General features: G+C 56.7%; 3 protein-coding genes across 4 annotated transcripts; all 3 read left to right on the forward strand.

The window, feature by feature from the left end:
• Positions 1 to 8,845: 8,845 nt before the first annotated feature.
• On the forward strand, positions 8,846 to 10,867 carry C1QA (complement C1q A chain). Its single transcript, XM_058039497.1, has 3 exons — positions 8,846 to 8,911; positions 9,602 to 9,772; positions 9,896 to 10,867. The coding sequence occupies exons 2-3, from the start codon at positions 9,610 to 9,612 to the stop codon at positions 10,462 to 10,464; spliced, it is 732 nt and encodes a 243-aa protein (XP_057895480.1). The 5' UTR covers positions 8,846 to 8,911; positions 9,602 to 9,609; the 3' UTR covers positions 10,465 to 10,867.
• A 1,053-nt stretch (positions 10,868 to 11,920) lies between these two features.
• LOC131092678 (complement C1q subcomponent subunit C-like) lies at positions 11,921 to 13,960 on the forward strand. Of its 2 annotated transcripts, XM_058039499.1 has the most exons (3): positions 11,921 to 12,004; positions 12,640 to 12,829; positions 13,046 to 13,960. In XM_058039499.1, the coding sequence occupies exons 2-3, from the start codon at positions 12,649 to 12,651 to the stop codon at positions 13,597 to 13,599; spliced, it is 735 nt and encodes a 244-aa protein (XP_057895482.1). In that variant the 5' UTR covers positions 11,921 to 12,004; positions 12,640 to 12,648; the 3' UTR covers positions 13,600 to 13,960. The 2 variants fall into 2 exon arrangements, with proteins under 2 accessions (XP_057895482.1, XP_057895481.1); XM_058039498.1 differs by lacking the exon at positions 11,921 to 12,004 and having other exon boundaries at positions 12,631 to 12,829.
• A 953-nt stretch (positions 13,961 to 14,913) lies between these two features.
• On the forward strand, positions 14,914 to 17,345 carry C1QB (complement C1q B chain). The gene is made up of 3 exons (XM_058039500.1): positions 14,914 to 14,989; positions 16,168 to 16,327; positions 16,641 to 17,345. The coding sequence occupies exons 1-3, from the start codon at positions 14,939 to 14,941 to the stop codon at positions 17,207 to 17,209; spliced, it is 780 nt and encodes a 259-aa protein (XP_057895483.1). The 5' UTR covers positions 14,914 to 14,938; the 3' UTR covers positions 17,210 to 17,345.
• The last annotated feature ends 7,684 nt before the right edge of the window (positions 17,346 to 25,029 follow it).

A 25,029-nucleotide genomic window follows, 5' to 3' on the forward strand; every position in this document is an offset into this window, starting at 1 on the left:
CAGGGAAGAATTCCTTCCCAATATCCAGAGGATGCTTCTGTGCTTCCCCTCTGCTCTGGTGGCATACACAGGCCAGATGATCACAGCTATCTTCTGCCACCAGTGCAAACTTCCCTCAGGATCTGCAGAGTGGAGCTGTTTCAGGACTTTGGGCCACCCTCTGGGGTGTTTGGAAAAATAGCGTTCAGAGTGACCTTCCCCACAGTGCAATTAGCCAGACACACTGGCAGGGACTTGCATCAGTTACAGGGAAGTCAGTAATTAATTAGAAGCTGGGATTCTTCATATCCCTCATTGCAGCTCTGAAATTAAAAGTCCAGGTGAAGAATAACTCCAAGCCAGGGAGTCAGTGCTGGGCTGCCACAATTGCCCCCACACAAAGAGTCTGGAGAGGCCTCTGAGGTGCTGATTGATTTGGTTTTGAGTTGGCAGCAAGGACATGGGTTTGACCTCTGCATGCAGGAGAGGACTTGGAGAGGAGTGAATCCTGAGTGGCTCATGCCACTGCAAGTGGAAGAGTCTGTCCAAGCTGGGAAGGTGGTGTGTCCAAGCGGGGAAGGTGGTGTGTCCAAGCTGGGAAGGTGGTGTGTCTGGGTGGGAGGCAGTGGAGGTGGCTGAGGAGGGTGAGCTCCTAACAGAAGCAGAGAGGTTGGGGTGTGTCCATGGAGGCAAGGGAGCTGTTGAGCTGATGGAAGTGCTTCAGAGGATGTTGGAAGCGTGTGGGCCACCCCAGGATTGAGGATACAGGTACTGCTGCCCTCTGCTTGGGAGCAAAGCCAGAGAGCCACCAAAATCAGACCCGCTGACGGTCTGTGTTCATCAGACCAGGACCATCAAATCCTGGAATGGCTTGGATTGGAAGCAGCCTTAAAGACCACCTCCTTCCTTCCAGCCCCCTGCCATGGGCTGAGAGTCCCTCCACTCAAGGTGTGTGGCTGTCAGAGCACAGGGACAGGGAGGCACTGTGGCCTCCAGCCTAGGGCAGCCTGAACACCTCCCTGCCTTGGAAGCATCCATCCAGCTGTGCTCAGCACTGCTGGAGTATTCCCTGGGAGAGCTGAGTGCAGGGCTGGCTGATGGAGCCTGGGGCACATGCTGGGGCCCTGCTGGCCACAGGCAGAGGCAATCAGAGCCTCAGGATCAGCAATCAGCTGCCCTCCAAACTGGGCAGGCAGACAAGTGAGCCTGGGAGCTCCCATCGATCTGGCAGCCAAGGGCAGGTAGAGGGGAGCTGAGCTGCCAGAAGAGCCCCTGTGCAAAGTGAGCTGGAACAGAAATGAGGTGTAATTGGCTGCAGCCAGCACAGACCTCCAGCTGCCATGACCCAGTTAACACTGATGCTCACCTGCAGGGAACTGCCGCTGCATTTTCAAGGCCTGATGTCAGGGAAAGCAGGTCACAGGATGGAGATAAGTCTGGGAAGGGGGCATGATGCTCCAGCAGCTTTCCACAACTGTCTGGGCACAGGATGCAGGGAGGATCTGTGCTGGTCATGCCAGCCCAGTGGGGAGGCACAGCATTGCTGCAAACCAGTGCCTGATGATTCCCAGTCCATTGGGATGAGCACATCCCTGCCTGGTGGAGAGATTCCTGATGGTGTCACCATGGCCTAAAGGCCCCAAAGAGTCCAAACTCCACAGAACCAGAACTGAGGCAGCAAAACTCACAGCCCAGAGAGTGGCACCCTGTGCCTCCCCTCCAGTATGGCCATCACATGGGGTTTGAAGGGAATCCCACCACGTCTAGGATGTCTCAGAGCCTCATCTCCTGAACCTGTAGCATAAAACCAAGAGGGAAAGGAAGGACAAGAATTGGGGTGTTTTTGTTGTTGTTGCTGCTTTGTAAAAATGGCACTTCAAGCTATTTTTAAACCTTTAGGGGTGTTCAGGAGCTACCATGGACTCTCCTTAAGGGGTGAGCAGGCTCAGGACTCATTGCTGGAGTAGGGAAAGGGTTAGGGTGGGAATCAGTGGGCACCAGGCTGAATGTGAACAAAGCTCAGATGAGCTGAACTGCTGCACTGGGGAGAGTGTGGCCAATTCAAGAGAAATTGTTCATCCTTATGATCAGCAGTGGGAAGACCAACTCGCTGTCAGCCAGGGGTAGGGGAGGGTGAGGTGGGAGCTGATCTCTGCTGCAGCTGCTTGGGAATAATTGCAAGGAAAGAGAGCCAAACACATCTGTGATGCCAAATGACATAACTAGGGATGGTGGGCACATGGGGGACCTGCAGAGATTTGGGATGGACATCAGGAAATGTCTCTTCACCTGTGTGTGGTCCAGCTCTAAGACAGCTCACTGTGGAGCCATGGTGATCTCTGTCCCTGGGGGGTTCCAGACTCAGGTAGGCAAAGCCACATCCTCCCTGATCTAATGCAGGAATAGTCCTGTCATGAGCAGGGAGGTGGCCATGAGCCATTCCCAAAAGCTTTTTGCTTCCTCTGTTTGGCCTTCTTCCCTGTGCAGCACTCTCCCCAGAGCAGCAGTTCAGCTCATCTGAGCTTTGTTCACATTCAGCCTGGTGCCCTCTGATTCCCACCCTAACCCTTTCCCTACTCCAGCAATGAGTCCTGAGCCTGCTCACCCCTTAAGGAGAGTCCATGGTAGCTCCTGAACACCCCTAAAGGTTTAAAAATAGCTTGAAGTGCCATTTTTACAAGGCAACAACAACAACAACAACAAAAACATCCCAATACTTATCCTTCCTTTTCCTCTTGGTTTTATGGAATAGTCGTGCCATGCACCAGGACCCTGAGGTCCTTTCTGCAGCTCTGCTGAGCCCCATAGCACGCTGCCTGCTGGCCATCACTGCTCTCTGGCAGGACTTTGTTCCAGGTATACCCTGGTGTGGAAGGGTACAGGCTCTTGTCCCCTGATGTTGCAAAGATCCAGGTTGGCTCTCTGATCCCTTCCCAGCTGTGCCCACTGCCTGCAGGAAGGCCTAGGGCACTTTGATCTCTTATTTACATGGTGTGACCTTTCTTACTGACCTTAGGAGGGACAGAATCTCATCCTGGATACATCCATTGACTTTTGATGGAGGTGGGAAGATGCCAAACATGATCCATGGTGGCAATCAAATAACTATTCTGTGCTAGAGTCCGGAGGCTCCCTGCAGCCTGTAGTCCTGAAAACACTTTCCCCATGGCTGGGTCTTCTTTGGTCCCCAGCCAGGCCCTGCATTCCCAAAAGCCTTTTGCTTGCTCTGTTTGCCCTTCTCCCCTGGGGAAGGAGCCAGGCCTGCCAGGACAGCCCAGCTCTGCAGGGCAGGGACTCCTGCTGCTCACCCTGGGGCTCCTGGCGTGTTGTCAGCACAGCTCAGGGCACCCTGCTCTGATCCCATCTTATTTATGGCACATCCTTCCTGTCTTCTCCCTGCTATTATTGCCTGAAATGCTGTAATTTAGATTCCGGCTGTGTTTGATTGCAAACTCCCCCAATCTACAAATTTCAGTGACAAGCACTAGAGCAGCTCATTTACATGCCAAAGTGATCAATCTGGAACTGCTTGTTACACCAGAGAATAAATAAATAACGGATACATTAAAGAATGGGGAACAATCAGCCAAATTAACCAATAGATGTCGAATAATGACAAGCCCTGACATCCTCAACAGGGAACAAGAGAGAGGGATGGGACCAGCTTTCCCAGCATTGCCCAGGGCTGCTGTGCACTCATCTATCTCCTCTTGTCCCATGAGCCAACAGAGATGTGCATCAATGACAGGAGACAGCCAGCAAGGGCTGGAGCCTGAAGTCCTGGCTCTTAAACCGCATACCTGTGTTTCTTCCTGACACCTGCTCTATCATAGGAATAACTCATCCCCTGGGACAGCAATTAAAAACATTTCAGACACGTGGCAGTGTGCCACACAGTGTCACACAGTGTGACAAGTGCCTCTGCTGCCCGATTTTCACCTGACATCTCATGAAATCCTTCCAGGGCACCATCTTTCTCCACAAGTCCCTGCCAGGACGATGGATCTAGGTGGGAGTCAGTTTCTTCTCCCAGGTAACAAGTGACAGGACAAGAGGAAATATCCTCAAGTTGCACCAGGGGAGGTTTAGGCTGGATCTTAGGGAAAGTTCCTTCACTGAAAGGCCTATCAGGCACTGGCACAACTGCCCAGGACAGTGGTGGTGTCACAATCCTTGGAGGGATTTAAGAGATATGGATATGGCTCTTGGGGGCCTGGTTCAGTGATGAACCTGGCATTAACCTGGTGCATTAATATTTGGACTCCAAGATCCTAAAGAGCTTTTTCAAACTTTATGCTCATGTAATTCTCTGATTCTGTTTGGGACAGCCCAGCTCAACAGCTGCAACATCCATCTGCCTGCTTATTCAGGCACCATTAAGCCAGCAGTGGCTGCAGAAAGGTGGATGCTGTGAGCTGTCCTCACCTCCCAGTGGGTGCAGGTGGCCGACTGGGATGCTGGTGACTGGCAGCAGAGGGGTGTGTGCTACCTGCCAGCACTGCTGATCTCCACCATCCCTGCCTCCCATTCAGGACAGGTAAGTGCCAGCTGCCTGATTGATTCTCTGGCAGCTCCTGCCTGTCAGCTCGGCACCCCAGGGATGCCCAGCAGGGAAGGCAGCGCAGCAGCATCTCTCCCTGTTGTCTGCTGTCAGCAACTCCTTTGTGCCTGCAGGCACTGGGGATGGGGGGAGGCTGTGCAGGCGTCACTTCCCTTCCTCGAAGGGCTGCAGGGCCGGGGGGCACTGACTTGTCTCACCCGGAACCCCCAGCTGGGAAGGCAGCTAGAGGAGAAGGAGCTGCCCCATGCTGAAAGGAGGAGGGGTGCTTGAGGTAAAAATCATCTGGAGCAGAGTTCCTGGGTGTGCAGTAGTGACGAGAGGCCATAACAGGTGCTCTAAATCATGTGGATGCTCACCTGAGTACTCAGGTTCACCAAATACCAAGGCACCATCCTCTTTGGAGATGATTTTGTGACACCTGGGGGTATATGGAACATCCTCTGGCTAGTCCAGGTAATCTCTGCATTGCACCTGGCCCCATTCCATGTCGTCTGGGGTCCCCTGATGGTGTCAGCTCCTGCTCCATGCTGCGGGCTGGCTCTGCTGGAGCTGCCCCACAGGCAGAGCCCAGCAGGGCCGTACGGGCCCCGGACCTCCCGCCCCGGCCTGATCGCCCCCGAGCAAACCCCGCTCGTCCCCCCGTCCCAGGGAGCGCCAAACCGCCCCCAGCCCGGGGAAAGGGGCTTTGGGGCCGCTGGGGAGATGGGTTATCCCGGCCCACGAGAGGCCGCGAGGTCCCTGGCAGAGGTGTCCGGGCAGACACTGCAGCCGGACAGGCCGCGGGACCCCGGGCCCACTGCGGCCATCCCGCCGCGCTGAGGGCGGCGCCGGCGGTGGCACCGCGCTGGCCGAGGCAGCAGCGCCATCTCGCGGCGCGTCCCCTCGCTGCAGGCCCGCTACAGCCCCGATCCCGGCGGCAGGGAACACCCTCAGGATGCCGGGCCGCCGCAGCTCCGCGCCCGGCGGCGGCAGGAAACACCCTCAGGGTGCCGGGCCCACCGCAGCCCCGCTCCCGGCGAGAGAGGGGAACACCCTCAGCGTGCTGCGCCCGCCACAGCCCCGCTCCCGGCGAGGGAGGGGAACACCCTCAGGGTGCTGCGCCCGCCACAGCCCCGCTCCCGGCGGGAGGGGAACGCCCTCAGGGTGCTGCGCCCGCCACAGCCCCGCTCCCGGCGGGAGGGGAACGCCCTCAGGGTGCCGGGCCCGCCGCAGTCCCGCTCCCGGCGGGAGGGTACACCCTCAGGGTGCTGGGCCCCCCGCAGCCCTGCTCCCGGCGGAGAGAGCACCCTCACGGTGCCGGGCCCGCCGCAGCCCCGCTCCCGGCGGCAGGGAACACCCTCAGGCTGCTGGGCCCGCCGCAGTCCCGCTCCCGGCGGAGAGAGCACCCTCAGGGTGCCGGGCTGGGCCTTCCAGTGCCGGCAGCTGGGCCTGCAGAAGCCTCCGCGATGGCGCCGTGCAGTGCTCGGGCTGGCTCGCCGGCAGCTCTGGAGCCACGGCTGTCGCTGTCAGTGTCTCCCCATTGCCAGAGGGCAGCGTCAGATGGGGTGTTGGGGATAAATCCTTCCCTCTGACGGTGGAGAGGGCCTGGCACAGGTTGCCCAGAGAAGCTGTTGCTGCCCCATCCCTGGAAAGGTCCCAGGCCAGGTTGGACATGAAAAGTGTCCTTGCCCGTGTCAGGGGGTGGAACAAGATGAGCTTTAAGGTCCCATCTAACCCAAACCAGCCTGGGATGTCTCAGCTGCAGATCCAGAGGAGGAGGAGGAGGAGTTGTTCAGAGGATGGGAGAGGAAGGGTGCCTTGACCACAGGTACTCTGAAAGTCAAGTGAGTGAGCTTAAACACTTCTCAGAAATCTCAAGGATCCCTCAAGGGAGGGAACACCTGGACCAACACCAGCTGCCCGGAGATGCTGGAAACCCACAGCCAGCCCCTGTAACTGGGCATTTAAATGGGGTTAAGGGGACAGCAGAAGACAAAGGACACAGAGCATGAGGACACAGCCATCAATCAATGCTGGATGAAATGATGGAGTGCTCTAATTTGGGCTGTATATTAAGAAAGGCCAATAGGACAGAAATACAATTACTGTCCAGAAACACCATTTGGCAGAGGTAGATCCTTTCAACTTACCTATCATCTTGTCTCGACATGGTTACAGGTTGAGTTGATAGGTGAACTCTGCTGATAAAATAAAATCACATTTCTTCTGGGCATCTGATTTATTATGGAGCAACATTTTGATTTAAAATGTGTAACATATTGCATTAACCAGGCATCTAGTCAATGAATTAAAGACCAACTCAGTGACAGATCTTTGTTGGCAAGGGTCTCTGGACTGAGTTTTGGTCATTGCCTTTTTCAGCTGTTTTGGAAATGATGCAGCACCTCCCTTGGGAATGCAGGAAGCAAAAGGCAGAGAGGATAGGGGGTTTGTCAGCCCCTTGGACTTTGGAGTCACCCTAATCCTAGGTCTGCTTACCATCCTTTTTCCTTGGATATCCTCCCCTGAGCCCCAGCTCCAGGCCAGGGCAGCTGCCACAGGACTCCTGAAAGGATACTCAAGGGAACATGGATGAGAAGCCCCCTCCTCACTGCCCACTGTGTCCCCCATGGGAAGGCCTGGGTGGTCCCCAGGGTCCCAAGGATGTTCACCTGCTACAGTCACTGTGGCATGTCCCATGCCCATGTGATGGGGTTTGGGGACTGGTGGCATCTTGGGGATCTTTTCCTGCAGAGCTGAATGTGCACCCCTGGACTCATTCCCTGCACTCAGTGATAGGAGGTGCTGGTGTTTCACCTCGAGGCCACACTCAGTTCCTGGGGTTGCCCAAATCTGGTTGATGCAAGACACAGCTACCCAAAGGGACCTGAGAGCATCATCAGTGCCAGACACCCTCATCTTTTCCCACTCTGCTCTAGACACCAGGTCCCCAAAGCACTGAAGTGAGGGCAGCGGGAAGGAGATCATTGGACCACAGACTATCCTGAGCTGGAAGAAACCCCCAGAGATCATCAGTCCCACTCCTGGCCCTGCACAGACAATCCCATCCTGAGCCTCAGAGCATTGGCCCAACACTCCTGGAGCTCTGGCAGCCTTGGGGCCATGACTGTTCCCTGGGGAGCCTGGGCAGTGCCTGCACCCTCTGGGGGAAGAACCTTTCCCTAATATCCAGCCAAAATACTCGAGGCCCAGCTGAGCCACACAGGCACTGATGATACTTTTGCTGGATCCTGCTCCATCCAAGTGCAGTGCCAAGGTGGGCATCTGGAGGGGTCAGCACCCAGCAGCACCATGACAAAGTGACAGACACGCTGCCCATCAGCCAGAGCAGAAGCCTCCAAGGGTGATCTCCTGCCCTGAGCATCCCTTGGGTGGCTGTAACACCTGGTACTCCCATCACCTGTCCCCTTCTGCCATCTCAGCAGCCTGTGGGCATCCTCCAGTCATGTTGCTTTGTTCCAAGTCACCACCAGCTGTGGGATCTCAGCACCTCAGGACTGATGTGCAGAGTGACCGAGACCACCCTTGGGGGGCTCGGGAGTCCTGGAATGTTCCAGAAGTGTCTGGTGGCTGGACTTTGATCCTGCACGGGAGATGACACCTGTATGAGGATGGGAGGATTTCACTGGGTGAATGGTGAAGGGATAAGTTAGTCAGAGTGAAACACAGGGTTTAAGATTTCTGTACAGGGGGGTCTAAAGAAGTAAGATGGAGGAATTGGGGCGTGTCCTGTCCTGTTCTTCTTCTTCTTCTTCTTGGCCTCCATCTTCTGTGGTGGTGTTGGCACTTTGGGATTGGTTATTACTAAAAGTGCACTGGTTGATAAGGGTAAAAGGTATTGGGGAAAAATGATAAATATTGTATATGTAATTTCGAGTATAAAGATAGGTGACCGCCCCGGGGGCTCTCAGTGTGCTCATGGCTGGCTGCTGTGCAGACCTCTGTCGGGCCAAGAGAAAATCTTTTAGATAAACAATTAATAAACACTGAGACTGAGAAAAGATCTGAAGCCTCTTCTCGTCCTTTGAAGCGCGGGCTGTCCAAGGCCACCCCGGGCCTTTCCAGGCCACCTAAACAGCCGAGAAACCAACAACCAGCCCCTGCTGCTGGGCCAGGCTGGGCACCCAGTGGTGCTGCACTCTCCCTGACCAAGCTGTTTCCAGTAAAGCCAGAGTCAAGCATGGAAAGGGGAACAAGTTTCTTTCTCTTAGAGAGAAAGTGAAACTCAACACATCCCTTCTCCAACCAGGCAAACTGCAGTGCATGCAAGTTCATCCTTCCCACCCCTCTCTTCTTCCTCCCTACTCCCAGAGAAGAGCTTCCAGCAAACAGAGCTGCTCACACTGCCCTGTCTTCAGCCTCTGCACCAAGGTAATTCACCACAAACAGCTGGGGACACTCTCCTCTTCTGCCACCACTTTCCAGTCCTTGCTCCCTGTCCTCCTTTGTTCTTCACTTCCCCGTCCACAAGGGCTTAAAGTAGAAAAACAGGGAGAAGATGGCACGGGGGAAGAGGAACCTGCAGGGATCTGTCCTTGCTCTGTGTGATTGTGGACACTGCTGGGCTCTGCAGACTTGTCCCAGGCTGAGAAGCTCCGATTTTGGGATAGATCCATGTCCTCTCTCCCAGCTCTGCATGTTGGAGGTTTGGATATCATTTGCCCTTTTCCCCTTTCCCGTTTAGCACTGTTGTGTCTTTGCATCCTTTCCTCCCTTGTGCTCTCTATCCCATGGGGCCACTGCCCCACACAGCAGTGCTTCTCCCCCCAAACTGGAATAAACATCCTCTACAGGCATCTGAGGTGCCCCTACCCATGCCCAGGACATGGAGGAAAGGGTATGTGCCATGCTCCATGTCCTGGGCTTTCCAATCCCATGGGCATGCTAGAGATTTTCAGTGCCATCAGTGATTTCGGATCACACAGCCTCAAAACCCTTCCCTGCATGTGGTGTCCGGTTATCCATGCTGGACAATTCAGTGGATCTGTGGATGCATCTGATGAGGGCACCTGCGTGTCTGTGTGTGTTTGCCTCCATCCCCAATTCATCCCTGTGCTGTAGGAAGCAGGATGCACCCTGGATTCTTGCTGGCAGCCAGCATCCTGGCAGCAGTGCTGGGCATGGCCCTGCTGGAGGACGGAGTCTGTAGGGCACCAGATGGCAAGAATGGCTCCCCTGGAGTCCCTGGCCGTGATGGGAGGCCAGGGCAGAAGGGTGACATGGGAGAGCCAGGTAAGGGGAAGCTGGGGATGTTGGGGGCCTGGGAGCCTCTTGGTCAGAGCATCCCAGGCTGTGGGAGCAGCTCAGGAGATGCCAGATGGGCATGAACTCCTTCTCCTCCTCTCTTCTCCCCAGGGAGAGCAGCACTGAGCTCTAGCATCAAGGGATCCAAAGGGGATGCAGGTGAACCAGGGTATCCTGGCCCACCAGGCCTACGTGGCTCACCTGGCCGGCCAGGTCCTCGGGGGATGCCAGGGCTGCCAGGGCCACCGGGGCAGAAAGGGCAGGCTGGCAATGCTTTGGAGCACCCGCGTCCCGCCTTCTCCGCCTCCAGGCTGGCCCCGCCTCGCGCAGGCACCACGGTGGTGTTTGACAGGATCATCACCAACGAGGAGAACTCCTACAGCCCCCAGACTGGGAAGTTCACCTGCAGCATTCCCGGCCTCTACTACTTCAGCTTCCAGGTGGTGTCCAGCGGAGATCTGTGTCTGAGCATCACCAAGAACGGGCAGCGCATGGTCAGCTTCTGCGACAACAACAGCCGCGGCATCCTGCAGGTGAACTCGGGCAGCAGCGTGCTCAGCCTGGCCAAGGGTGACCACGTGTTCCTGACCACCGACCCTGTCCGGGGCAGCTCCATTTACAGCGGCTCCGAGGCTGACAGCGTCTTCAGCGGGTTCCTGGTGTCCCCAGAGACAGCCTGAGGGACTCCCACAGCATCGTGGGGTGTCTGCCTGCCTGGCTGCTCCCCGCTGGGTGTGTGGGAGGCTTTAGTGCCACAGCACATGGGGATGGTTGCAGGCTGAGCATCCAGAAGTGTTCTGTGCATTCCCAACTGGCCAAGCTGTGGGTCAGCACTGCAGCGCTCACCTCCATGCTGAGCCTGCCTGCACTGTCCTGGAGGCTGTGGACTCTCATCCCTTTCTCCTCCTGGGCACTCAAGCTCCACTCCCAGTTGTCACCAGCTGTGGCTCTTTGCTCCTGAGTGGGAAATCACTGCCTGCTGCTGCTTCTGCTCCACTAACCACTGCAAAAGCCTTCCTGGCACTGGGACACATCCTGTCACAACCTCCCCATCAGTATAAATAAATGCTTCTTCTACCACTACACCTTGGGGTTTTTTTTCTACTCATGCATCTTCCCTGAACCATCAATATCCTGGACCCCTTCCCAAGCTGCCAGGGAGAGAAGTGATTCCAGCTTGCCCCTGGCACTGCAAATGCAGAAGGACAGGGAGGAATGGAGTGTCCAATCAGAGCTTACACTTCCAGGGAAGAATAAGAAACATCTGGGATAGGGCTATGTGTGTCCTTCTCTGCTGAGCCCAAGGTTACTGTCCTGCAGGGGAAAACACAGGCAGCAGATCCTGTACCTCACCTGCAGGGTCCCAAGTTGGCACCCAGACTCTCCTAGGAAGGCAGAAGGCAGCTGTGGTCCTCTGGCATTACAGCAAGGAGGGACAGGGACATTGGGACATGGATGGGGTTGTGGGGTGATGTTGGTGGAGCTGCCATCAGATGCCATCCCCTGGGACTGCTCCTCAGGGGAGCTGCTCTACAAACACTGGGCACTCAAATATTCCCATTCCTGGAGCAATGAGGAGGAGGCTCTGTCACCTGCAGGGTGCAACACCCCAGTGAGGGATCTTGGGGCCTCACCGAGTCCCGCATCCAGCAGAACCTGGTGGGGCATGGGGAAGGGTGCAGATCAGAAACTCTCAAAGGGAAGCATCTCCCAGTCCTATTTAGGGGTGCAGCATCTTCCATGAGAGCCAGGCAGTGACCTTGCAGCAGCCCCTCAGTGCCACAGGCATCTCCAGCCCACTGGAGCTGGCCTGAGGCTGGCTCTGCTCCCAAGCTGCCCTTCTGCTCAGAAACAAGGGAAGTAAGAGGGAAAGCAGGGGATCTGGGGTGGGCTATTCCCTGCACTGGGGAGTTGTGCCACATCTCTTTGAGCTGTGCCCCACCTCTTTCCTTGCAGCCCTTCCTGTTGCAGTGGCACCAGTACAGGTTTCGCTGGAGAGCCAAGAAAGTGCTGTCTCAGCAGAAAGCATCAGGCAGGAGGATGTGAAATTTGGCTGGGAACAGCTCGGGTTCCGTGTTTACGAGGCGCCTTTACCCTTTCCTAACTCTGGGACTTCCTCTGTGAGGGTGTCGGGGAGCCGCGCCCACCGCGCTCTGCTGGCAGTGAGCACGCGCCCAGCGGGACCGGCAGCCTGGCATCCCTGCCCTGTCCCCACCAGAGGTAAGAGGGGCTGCAGGGTCCCTGGGTGGGACTGGGGGTCCAGCAGCATGGCACATTGCTGGAGAGGGTGATAATGAGAGGAGCATGTGGAAGAGAGAGGAGGAGGAGAGGATGAAGGCAGAGGCACTGACGGGCTGCGCGCGTGTGATGGACACGGGATGGACCAGCTGATGGAAGGATTGATCCTGATGGACAGAGCCAGGACAGTCAGGCTGCTGCTGGAGGAGAGGGAGGTCAGATGTGTGCAGGGAGTTCCAGCCTCGGTGCAGCACGGGGTGACAGTCTGCAGTGGTGTGTGCATCTCCAGGGTTTGGGGACACTGCACTCGGAGGGCTGGGGGCTGGCCATGGGCTGGGGGCTGGCCAGGGTACCTCAGACCTCATGGCTCCATCCAGACAGAAAGTCCAACTCACACTGTGACATTGGGGGCTGCCCTGGGGTTGGAGATGAGCCTGGGGCCCATCTCCACATATCCACCTCCCCACTGTCCTGCAGTGTGTATAGGTGGGACATTGAGGACGCACGCAAAGCATCCAAGTGTTGCTGGTATATCCAGGCTCCTTTTCTCCATATCCTGCAAGCCACCCTGCTGTGACCCCTCACTCCAGCCCTTTCTTTCACTTTCCATGCTACAGAACACCAAAATGGAGAAGAGATTCTGGGAGCAGCTCTATCTGGCCCTCACCCTCCTCCTCCTGAATGTGGGCTCTGCTGTGACTGTAGAGGACCCTCACAGCTGCTATGGAGCTCCAGGTCTGCCAGGCATGCCGGGTATACCAGGCAGGGATGGCCGGGATGGACGGAAGGGAGCCAAAGGGGAGCCAGGTGAGTGAGCAAAGAGGGAAACCACATGGGCTCTTGCAGGGCTGCACTGAGTCCTCAATGGCTGGTCTGCCTGGGTTTGCAGGATGTGGAGAGCATCCTCTGTAGTCAGGTGGAAGAAGCAACAGCACTCCTCTGCCTAAAAGAAGGGGCTAGAGAAGCCTCTCCCCACATCCTGCCATTGACACTGACTCCCTTTCACTGCCCACCATCCCACAGGTATCCCAGCTTCTACAGAGCTAGGGCCCAAGGGCATGAAAGGGTCACCAGGCCCCCCTGGCCCTCCAGGCAAGCCTGGCCCGCCTGGGCCCCCTGGTCCAATGGGAATCCCTGGGGCAGCAGGCCTTGCCGGCCCCCCGGGAATGCCAGGCACCTCCATGCAGAAGCTGCAGTCAGCGTTCTCAGTGACCAGGCAGACCAGCCAGTACCCCCTGAAGAACGTCCCCGTGGTTTTCAACAACGTCATCACCAACACCAACCACGACTACAACATTGCCACGGGCAAGTTCACCTGCAGGCTCCCCGGGCTCTACTACTTCGTCTTCCACAGCTCCCACACAGCCAACCTCTGCGTCATCCTGCACAAAAACGAGAGGAGGATGGCCAGCTTCTGCGACCACAGGACCAACACGGTGCAGGTCAGCTCGGGGGGGACGCTGCTCCACCTGGCTGCTGCCGACGAGGTCTGGCTGGGAGTGAATGACTACAACGGCATGGTGGGCATTGCCAACTCCGACAGCATCTTCTCAGGCTTCCTGCTCTTCCCAGACTAGAGGATCAGCAGAGCTCACCCCAGCACCCCAGCGCCTTCTACCTGCCCTGAACTCACTGCTCGCTGCTGGGCTCCTCCTGCTGCTCCCAGTTTCTCTGCAGGGAGGGCATCGAGCCCAGCAGCCAGACCCCCCCTCAGTCTGGGGGCTGAGCCCTGGTAGCTGATGCACAGGGGGAACAGGAACATATGCAACATCTGCACCCAGAGTGATGGTGCTGAGCTCCTGGTCCTGCTGGCACTGCCGTGTGCATTCCCCCTGCTAACCCCACATTACCTCAGAGGTCTCCCTGTTTTTCCCCTCCCCACCTGGGCTGCCTGAGATTCAGCAGGCTGCAGCAGCCTCTTTGCCATGACCTGGCTGTGGAAAGTGTCAATAAAACCTTCCCCAGTGCACCTGGTGTAGTGTGTTGTTTCCTTCCACAATTGTGCACGTGACATCTGGCCATCTGTGTGGCATCAGCACCAGAGACCACCAAGGCTCACCAGCATCAAGGACCACCCCACCCCCCCACACCTGGCTTTGCACAGGGGGTGGGACCCCTGGCTGCTGCAGGAACGGCATGGTTCCTGTGTCCCCACACAGCCCCTATCAAGAGGGCACCAAGACTCATCCAAGCAGGACCCTGATATTCCCCTTTTCTCCAAAGCTCTACAGGGGCACAGACTGCAAAGGAAACCCCAACACCATAGTGGGACATCCCTGGGGTGGGACAGGGGAAGCACTCTGGCTTTCCTGAGCCAAACCAAAGGAGCTGGTGGACACAGAGCCCACCAAAACCCAGCAGGGATTTCTCCTGGTGTCACACATTGAAGGGTGGAACAAGGCAGTCTCCTCTCCAAATGTCCTGTACTTCACTTCCACAAGGCAGTAGCCAAAGCAGGGAATGCTTTTCCCACAGGGCAGAATCACTTCCCATGCACAGTATTTAGGAGGGGCACGGACTCAAGGTGATGGATGCTGAGACCCTGCAGCATCCCCTGGGCCTGCAGAGCTGGAAGCACGTGGAGCAGCCTGAGGGGTGCTGCCTGAGTGCATGCACATTTCTGCAGCTCTGTTGGGTTACCTTAAACTCATCTGGAGCTCCAAAGAGTATTCCTCATAGCAAACACCCCTGAGCAGGACCCAGGGACCCTGCAGGGCAGAGCTGTGGCTGGAGGGGCTCGGGGTGCTATTTGGGGATGGCTTGTCCTGCTCAGCTGACAACAGCATTTGTGGAGGATGTGAAACTGCCACAGAAAAAGGACAGGAGCTAAAGATAAAAAGGGGATGTGTCCCAGATCCTTTCACAATAGCCCTTGCAGGAAACTTCTGCTTCTCTTCTCGGGCATTTCTGAGCAGGATGCTGGGGTGTCCCGCTCCATCTCCCCACCTGATGAACAGGGCGCTCAAGGTAAGAGCAAGACTGAGCCCAAGGTTCCCCCCGCAGGCAGGAGCACGTGGGGAACCCAACCCTGGCAGGGTGACAGTCACTGGCATTGCTGGCACTTCCCTGTGGCCTGGGACAGAGAGAAACTGGGGGTGGAGGTGCTGGGCTGGGGGTGGTGGAGGTGCTGGTGGGACCCTGACCCCTCCTGCTCCGCCTGGAAGAAGGAAAACATAAAAGCAGAGATGGCAGAGTTCCAGAAGGGTTATCAGGACTGAAAGGTGCATCAGTCTGAAAGGTGCCCTGGGGGTGCTCTCCTGCCCTGAGAAGCTCTTGTCTTCTGATGGCTGGGAGCTTGTGGATCGGTCTTTGTTCCTGCTGCACCCAATTCAGAACGGCTGTGGCTGAAGGATCCAACTCACCAATCTTTTGTCCTGCTGGCACCAGAGCTTCAGCACTGGGAAAATCCACCTGGGATGGGGGAGTTGTGGCTGGGGTGCTGTGATGTCCAGATCCAGCCCCCAAATGCCCAGTGCTTATCCACATGCACCCACACCAGGATCTGGGGGAAGGAGTTGGGCAGGAAGGGCAGGAGGAAGGTCAGACCCCAGGCATGGAAGCCCAGGTAACTGTCCCAGGAGGCTTGTTAGATACAGAAATGCCTCTGGCATTGAGCAGCTGTGTGGCAGGTCACAAGGGGAGCCGGTGGGATGGAGGAGGGAGGTTTGGGGGCTCGTTGCCATCTTCAAGGACTGGCACTGTCCCTTAGACATGCTGGTGGAAGGCATGGCCTGTTCCCTTGCAGATGACAAAACTGCTGTGGTTGGGTAAGGGTTTTGCCCTGCAAGTATGGCCCTGAGATGAGATGGGGAATTTCTCCTGCAAGGCAGCAGCATGGCCACGTTGGACATCAGATCTCTGAGATAACCTGTCCCAAATATTCATGTGGCTGAAGCAGTGGGCACTTGGAAACTGGGGATTTAAGAATGACAAGAGACTGCAAACCCTGTCTTGCCCAAGGGCTATGGTTCTTTGCTCCAGGGCCAGCAGGACAGTGAATTTGGCTCTGCAGTAGGATGTTTTCCCTCCCTGATCATATTACCCAGACTTGCTTGCAGTCACCATCTTTCAGAGCAGCTCAGAGTGCCTTCCCCAGCCCTCCCACCACCCAGGAAAGCCCCCAACACCGTTCCATGCTCCCACAGATATGGATCATGTGGGCTATGCTGCTCTGCCTGGCTGGAGGGCAGCCTGCCAGTGCCACGCTCTGCAGGACCCATGGCACCATCCCAGGCATCCCAGGATTACCAGGACAGCCTGGCAGCGATGGCAGGGATGGGGAGGATGGCCCAAAGGGTGAGCAAGGTAAGGAAGAGGCTGCAGGTGGGTAAAACACTGTCTTGTGACTGCCAAGAGCAGAGAAACATAGTGCCAGGCACGTGGCCCTGGGAAAGCAACCCATTTCCACCAGTTCTTTGAGGTCTTGTCAGGTGGGGATGATGGAGCACCCCAAGGAACCTGGGGAAGGAGGGGGATGACAACAAGGTGTGTCCCACCTGCCTGTTGGGCAGGGTCTCCACTGGCCCACACCCAGCACAGGTTTCCTTGCTCGTGCTCCCTCTCTGCAGACAAATGGAGCTTGGCTGTGACCACAATGACTCTTCCTCCTCTTTCCTAGGGCCCTCTGGCCAGAGTGAAGAATGGAGAGGGGAGCCGGGAGTCCCAGGAGCACCGGGACAGCCTGGGAAGGTCGGTCCCATTGGCATGCCAGGTATAGAGGGCTTACCAGGTGACATGGGACCGCCTGGTCCCGTGGGAGAACCTGGTGACTACAAGGTCACCTTCAAGTCCGGGTTCTCGGCCGCCAGGGTCATGAGCTCCTACCCGCGCCGGGAGCAGCCCATCCGCTTCGAGCGCGTGCTCACCAACGAGCAGGGCCACTACGAGAACCGCTACGGCCGCTTCACCTGCCGCGTGCCCGGCACCTACTACTTCACCTACCACGTCACCTCCCGCGGCAACCTGTGCCTCAACATCAAAAAGGGCCAGGGTGGCAGCAGGGGCGAGAGGGTGGTCACCTTCTGTGACTACGTGCATAACAGTTTCCAGGTCACCACGGGTGGCGTGGTCCTCAAGATGGCCATGAATGAGTCTGTCTGGCTGGAACCTACAGAGAAGAACTCCTTGGTGGGGCTGGAAGGGTCTGACAGCATCTTCTCTGGCTTCATCATCTTCCCTGAGGCTTAGCCCACTGGAGATGTGTCTGTGGCCAATCTCTGCGGTCCCTGCAGTGCTAAGGACTCCCCTGGAAACTCTTTGCTCCCAAATTGGTGCTTGAAGCACACTGCTGCCATTCTTGCACAATAAATTACAGTTCTTTGCACTATTGGTCCCTTTCTGGATAGGATTTGCCTTTTTCCTCACAAATAATTTTCACACAATCAGGGTACTGGTTCTTGCCCTCTTGGGTGCAGCCCAGGCTCATTAGCATCTCATTACTGCTGAGTAGAGCCAGACAAGTCATGCTGTTCCTGCTGCAGACCAGGGCGAGTATCTCTGTCCAGAGCCACCCAAAGGGTCCCAGCCCAGGGTTAGGAAAACATGGAGAGGCAGCTCAGCCTTTAGCAGGGGGCAGGGCAATGACAGAGTGGGAAAACTGGGGCCACTGGGTGCTGGTGGTAGGTGGGGAGATGCTGGAGGTGGTGCTGTACTGGAGAGTCCTGGCAGTGGCAGGATCTGGGGACACCAACCTCTCTCACACTTTTTTTGGGGGGTGGTGGTAGTGACAGAAGTACCCACAGAAGACTGTCAAAGCTTGTGACAAGGCAGGGTAGGTCAGCGTGGGCCAAAAAACTAGATGCCATGATGGGGGTGGTGTGGAGGATACCCCCACTACAGCCTCCAAACCCCAGCACAGAACTGTTCTCCACCTCCTGGAGCACAGCCAAGCCCTCCCAATCTGCTCCTTAGCCATAGCAGAGCTGTGGACCCAGGAATGGTCAGATGAATTAAAGCCGAGGAGCCCGGGGACAGCCCTGGCCCCGGGGCAGGTGACAACCCGTGTGGGTGGGCTGCCTGCAGCCCCCAGCCCATCTCGTGGGCCTGCACAGGGGCATTCAGCAATTTTTGTGGGAGTCTGTGATTTGAAAGGGTCTGGATGGAAAGGACGATGATAAAAGGTCTTGTGGAGGTGAGTGCGCCATGGGCAGATTTCATGGAGCATCATCCCTGAGGTCTCCAGGTTGGTTGTTGTCACAGACATCTTTTGTGAAAAAACCTTTCTTGGGATTTTTCCCCCTTCTGAGAAGCTGTGGCCTCAGCAACAAAGTGTAAACAATGGTTATCTGCTGCTGTGGAATGCAGCAGGTGGATCCGTGATTGGTCTCCTGTGGATGTTTGGATTTACTGACCACTCACGGCAGAGCTGCTCTCACTCTCTGCTGAGACACAGAACCTTTGTTATCATTCTTTTCTATTCTTAGCTTAGCTAGCCTTCTGAGAGCTTTCCTTCTATTCTTTTTAGTATAGTTATAATGTAATATATATAATAAAATAATAAATCAAGCCTTCTGAACATGAAGTCAACATTCTCACCTCTCTCTTCATCCTGCAACCCTTGTGACCACTGTCACAGTTTGTGAGTCCGGGCCCCCAGCTCTGGGCTGCTCGGGTGTCAGCGCAGGACAGTGCCCGAGGCTGCTGTGACCGGCTCGGGGGCTCCTGTCTGGGGCCATTTGCCGGCAGGTGGCACTGGAGACTGGCTCAGCCCTCGCCTGGCAGGGACAGCGCCCTCGGGCACAGCTGCGAGCCACGGGAGGCGAGGGCAGGATTACCCCGGTCCATTCTTCTTCTTCTTCTTCTTCTTCTTCTTCTTCTTCTTCTTCTTCTTCTTCTTCTTCTTCTCCTTCTTCTCCTTCTTCTCCTTCTTCTCCTTCTTCTCCTTCTTCTCCTTCTCCTTCTCCTCCTCCTCCTCCTCCTCCTCCTCCTCCTCCTCCTCCTCCTCCTCCTCCTCCTCCTCCTCCTCCTTCTCCTTCTTTCTTCTCCTTCTCCTTCTCCTTCTCCTTCTCCTTCTTTCTTCTCCTTCTCCTTCTTTCTTCTTCTTCTTCTTTCTTCTTCTTCTTCTTCTCCTTCTCCTTCTCCTTCTCCTTCTTTCTTCTCCTTCTCCTTCTTCTTTCTTCTTTCTTCTTCTTCTTCTTCTTCTCCTTCTCCTTCTCCTTCTCCTTCTCCTTCTCCTTCTCCTTCTCCTCCTCCTCCTCCTCCTCCTCACCTCGGAGCTTTATCCTTCCTGCAGCAGAATCTGTGCCTTCTGTCCCCAGAATCTGTTCCTTCTGTCCCCCGGATGCAGCCACACGTGTCCCCAGGCTCTGCTGCTCTCAGAAGGTCTGAGCACACGTGTTGGGTGTTGTGTTCTGAGGTTCCCCTGTGCCAGAGCACTGGGTGGCCTTTACAGTGCAGCCCCCAAACCCAGGTGTTTGGCAGCTGGAGATGCAGCATCACAAATCAAACTGAGCTGGGCAAGGCAGGTGGGGGAAAAGAGCAGGTGTTTGACACCCCAAAGAGGGCTAGGAGCACACACTGCCTGAGCCTCCTGAACCCCCAGCAGGTAGGAAACACTGTACCAAGGAACAGAGGTACACTGGAGGTCAGGGCTGCCATTCCAAGAGCCCTGCAGGCTGGGAAATGAACTGGCAGAAGCCCACTGCTATTTGATGGAGACAAATGCAAAGTTCTTTTTCTGGCATGGGACAATCCCATGTCAGAGGACAGGCACTGCAGCAGAAAACTCTGTAAGAAGGGACCTGGGATATTGTTAGACACCAAGGTGAAGCCTTCTGCCTTTCCAGGTAATGGATATAATAATTTTTGATTTTTGAAAAGGCATAAGGACAAAAGCTGGTTATTTTAAAAAGAGATGTCTGACCAGTATGAGCCAAAAGGGTTCTGAGGGCTGGCTGTGCCTGGGGTAAGTCAGAGGGCAGTGCAGGTACCAGCAGCTGTAAGTGCAGCTCACGGTGCTCACGCAGCTGGGAAACAGAGGTGCAGAGGGACCTGCTTCCCAAAGATGCAGAGGGAATGGCTGCCCACAGGTGCAGAGGGAATTGCTGCCCAGAGGTGCAGAGGGAATTGCTGCCCAAAGATGCAGAGAGAATTGCTGCCCACAGGTGCAGAGGGAATTGCTGCCCAAAGATGCAGAGGGAATTGCTGCCCAAAAATGCAGAGGGAATTGCTGCCCACAGGTACAGAGGGAATTGCTGCCCACAGGTACAGAGGGAATTGCTGCCCACAGGTGCAGAGGGAATTGCTGCCCAGAGGTGCAGAGGGAATTGCTGCCCAGAGATGCAGAGGGAATTGCTGCCCAGAGATGCAGAGGGAATGGCTGCCCACAGGTGCAGAGGGCATCGTTTCCTCCCATGGGTCTCAGCCAGCACCCAGCAATGCCACCTCTGGCAGTGGCCCCATGAGATGGCAGCTCCCCTGAGGCTGCCACTAGACTCACACTCCCTGGGTATCCAAAATGGATGAGGACAGGGGCCCAGAGGGTGCTGGAGCTGTTGTTGGTCCATACAACACCACCCTTCAGTTCTTCCCAGGCAGCTCAAGGTGGGCAGCACGTATCTGACCCTGTAGGAAGCCCCAAAGCCGCAGCCTGCACCCCCTCAGCTGGAGAGGCCCCTTCCTCTGAAGCTGCTACAGCACTCACTGAGGCCAGAGGCAGAGTGTCCTGCACGGGAGCTGGCATTGCTCCCCCTGTGTGCAGCAATCAGTCCCTGCCGAGCCCCGGTGCTGCTCAGGGCACAGAGGAAAACCCAAAAGCTCCTGGGCTGGGTGATGAGCTGGCAGTGCCACCTGTCCTGCCTGCTGTTCCCAGAGCAGCAGGACCAGCCTAGCCCTGCTCCTGAATCTCCTGCCCTGCTCTTCGCTCTGGGATGCATTGTTCCGTGGAAACAGGGCAGTCTTGGAACAACACAACATTAACAGGAGAGCTGGAGAGAAACCTGCGTGGGGGCAGGTGCCGTGGTAAGGGTGGGCCAGGGCAGCCCCACGGTCACTGGCACCCAGGAAAGGGCCAATTTGTATATTTAATTAATTCCTTACACCTTCCCCAGGGGTGCCTGAGCCCTGGGCTTCAACCTGGCATGGCTGCATGGGGTAATAAACCTTCAGGGTCTGTCCTCACCCAGGGTGGGCACAGCTGGCCTGGGGCCCTGGGCACGCTCCTGCTTGTGCTCTGTGTGTGCACACCCGGCCCTGTGTGATCCTCCCTGTCCCTGCACACTCCCTGTGCTCTGTGTGTGCTCCCTGACACGCACGTTCTGCTCCTTGGGGTCAGAACCCCTTTGGGGTTTCCTTTCAAGGCAGCTGCAGTCCCTGCCCAGGGCCCAGCCCCAGCCCTTCCTCACCAGGGTGCTGTCACCCTCCCCGTGGTGTCAGGCCACCCCCAGGCGCCCCCAGGTGCTGAGGCTGGAGCAGGAGGTGTTTCCAGGTGACTCCAGGAGTTTTAGGGATGTCAGTGTTCTGCCAAGAAGCGTGGGGGGCTTTGTTGGTGTTGGAGGCCCCTTGAGCGGGACAAGGAGGGAACCAGGAGCACAGCTGTGGGCAAAGGCACCAGCAGAGCTCTCAGGGAGTTAAAATAAAATCTCCCTGCTCCCAGGCACAGAGCAATAGGGACCAGCAAGAAAATCACATGGAGGATTATCCTGCGTTATCTAACTGGGGGTTTGGAGGTTTTCCCTGTGCCAAAGCTCCAGTCTTGGCATAAGCAGGACTCTGACAGAATCCAGTGTGGAAATGGGTGTGCCTGTCAGTGTTTATGGAGATGAAGCTGGGCTGGAGGGATCAAAGCACAGCCATGCTGTTTGTCAGTGGGATGGTGCTGCAGCAGGCCATTTGTCTCAGTGCAGAGAAGGCTCGAGACTTTCAACATGAGTGTTCAGCAAGCTCTGTTTATGGAAGAGAGCATCAGACACTTATACAGCAAGTAATAAGCTCATGAATATTCTATAATTTACACTATTAGCTACACTAAAACATCAGCTCTTTTTCATTCTTTAAAAGTTACATCTCTCTTTTCTCATATCTCTTTCACTATTTGTTATCGTACTCCAGCTAAGCTCAAAGACACGCTATCTTGCAAGTGCAAGACTTAGAATTAGCCACAGGCTTATACTTTTCTTAGTTACTCTCCCAACAGGATGGAGCCAGGGATGTCAGTGCCATGGTGTGGTCTAACATCACCAGCAAACATGATGGAGATTGCAGAGGTGTTGCTGTGTTTGCACTGAGCCCAGGAGTTCCCAGTACCTGCTATAACCAAGGAAGAGCCCTTCTTACCCCACCCTTGTTTGGTTTTGGTCCTTGCTGGCAGGACCAGCCACAGCCAGGCTGCCCGACAGGGCCTCCTGGACCAGCTTCCCATGGCAGCCCCTGCAAACAGCTCCTGTGCCCTGTCCTGGTGCCACTGCTCCTCCGTGCAGGGAGCTCTGCCCTTCCCTGCAGCTCCCTCCTGAACAGCCCTGAGTGCCTCCTTCCCTTCAGTTCTGCTGCCAGGCTGTGGCTGCTCTCCACCATCTCCTCTGCCCTTGGGCCAGGTTGTGGAGTGAAATATTGGGGGGTTTTTTTTGTGTTCTTCCTTCCCTCCCCTTCTCCGAACCATAATATCAATCAGGAGCTGTATGGGAATCCCTGTGTGGGTTCAGTGCTGTGCCAAGGTGCTGGAATGCTCTGGGCAGAGGCATTGCTGGGACAGGGCACTGGGTTGTGCCTGCTGGGATGTCACAGGCATCACAACAGGACACAGCAGCTTTGGTGGACACTGAGGTCACACAGGGGACAGGAGCTCCCTGCTTGGGTCCCCTTGGGTGCACTGGTTCCACTGGAGGGTGATCTCAACCCCAGGGAGACTCCTGGAGAGTTTGATACAGCAGAAACCAGTCTGGGACAGGGAAGGGAGATCAGACATCAGTTCCCACCCCAAATCTCACTTCAGGGCTGCTGTTAAGTTTGTTCCCCCATCCTCACCTAGGCTTGTGTTTGGATTTGCATGGGAAGGAGCAATTTCTTCTTTTGCCTGGAGCTACACAGCCTGGCTTGTCTTCCACTTAGAGGCGCCCAGGGAATTCCTGCTTTTCCTGGCCCTCTGCAGGGACCGGGAGCCGGGAGGCTCTGCGCTGGCTGGCCACCAAGGAGTTAAATCCCAGCCCTTTTTTCCTGCTCTGCCTCCTTATGAGGAACAGCCTTCGCGGGGCTGCAGAAAGGCTCTTTCTTTCCCCAGCAGATCTCTGGGAATGAAAAGTCTGTGTTCCAGATATTAAATTACTCATAAAATAGTTGGCGTGTCCCCGAGGCGGCTCCGCACCCCCCGGCCCCCGCCGCCGCTCTGACGGGCTGCTGATGTGCATCTGCATGTCACCTCCCGCTACAAGGTCAATCTCTCCAATTTAAAGCAGCAGCGTTGGAAAGCAAACCAGATTTCAGCCGGAATTAGCTTCAAATGGAGCATTCAGGGGACTCGTGCTGGGAGGGGAAAGAACCGGGGTGGGGTGGGGGCGATCCCGCGGCTGCAGCCCCGAGGGGGAACCCCCGGAGCCCGGGCTGGATCGAGGGGATGGGGTGGGGTGGGATGGGATGGGAATGGAAATGGAAATGGGGATGGGATGGGGTGGGAATGGAAATGGAAATGGGGATGGGATGGGATGGGATGGGATGGGATGGGATGGGATGGGATGGGATGGGATGGGATGGGATGGGATGGGATGGGATGGGATGGGATGGGATGGGATGGGATGGGGTGGGATGGGATGGGATGGGATGGGATGGGATGGGATGGGATGGGATGGGATGGGATGGGATGGGATGGGATGGGATGGGATGGGATGGGATGGGATGGGATGGGATGGGATGGGATGCTGACAGGGCTGGACCGGGGGGCAGAGATGCTCCTGGGGCTGGGTCTGGAGGCGTAGGAATGCTGCCTGGGGATGAGCCCCGGGAATGAGCCCCGGGAATGCTGCCTGGGGATGAGCCCCGGGAATGAACCCGGGAATGAGCCCCGGGAATGCTGCCTGGGGATGATTCCCGGGAATGCTGCCTGGGGATGATTCCCGGGAATGCTGCCTGGGGATGCTGCCGGGGATTCCCGATGCTGCGGGGAGAGGTGGATGCCGGCGGGGATGGCAGGAAGGGCTCAGTCCCTGCTGTCGCAGCTTTGGGTGCCCCGGGTGTGGGGGACAGCCCCGGACAGCTCCCCCGGTGCCCCGGGCTGGCTGGGGCGCAGGGCAGGGCGGCGGAGCCGAGGTTTCCATGGGGATGTGCGGGATGAGAAGCCGGGCCTGGTTCAGCTCCAGGCACGGATCGCCCGCACGTCGGGGCTCGGCGCCTTCCGCTCCGCTTGCCGCGGCCTCCCGCCCTCCTGCGCCCGGCTCCCAGCGGCAGCGGCGGGAGGGATGCGGAGGGGATGAGGAGGGAATGAGGAGGGGATGAGGAGGGGATGAGGAGGGGGTGAGGAGGGGATGAGGAGGGGATGAGGAGGGGGTGAGGAAGGGGTGAGGAGGGGATGAGGAGGGGATGAGGAAGGGATGAGGAAGGGGTGCGGAGGGGATGAGTAGGGGATGAGGAAGGGATGAGGAAGGAATGAGGAAGGAATGAGGAAGGAATGAGGAAGGGGATGAGGAAGGGGTGAGGAGGGGATGAGGAAGGGATGAGGAGGGGATGAGGAAGGGGATGAGGAAGGAATGAGGAGGGGATGAGGAGGGGGATGAGGAAGGGATGAGGAAGGAATGAGGAAGGGGATGAGGAAGGAATGAGGAAGGAATGAGGAAGGGGATGAGGAGGGGATGAGGAGGGGATGAGGAAGGGATGAGGAAGGGATGAGTAGGGGATGAGGAAGGGGATGAGGAGGGGATGAGGAGGGGATGAGGAAGGGGATGAGGAGGGGATGAGGAGGGGATGAGGAAGGGGATGAGGAGGGGGTGAGGAGGGATGAGGAAGGGATGAGGAGGGGATGAGGAAGGGGATGAGGAGGGGATGAGGAAGGGGATGAGGAGGAGATGAGGAAGGGATGAGGAGGG

This window comes from Melospiza georgiana, chromosome 22, assembly GCF_028018845.1.
Source record: "Melospiza georgiana isolate bMelGeo1 chromosome 22, bMelGeo1.pri, whole genome shotgun sequence".
Taxonomy (NCBI): domain Eukaryota; kingdom Metazoa; phylum Chordata; class Aves; order Passeriformes; family Passerellidae; genus Melospiza; species Melospiza georgiana.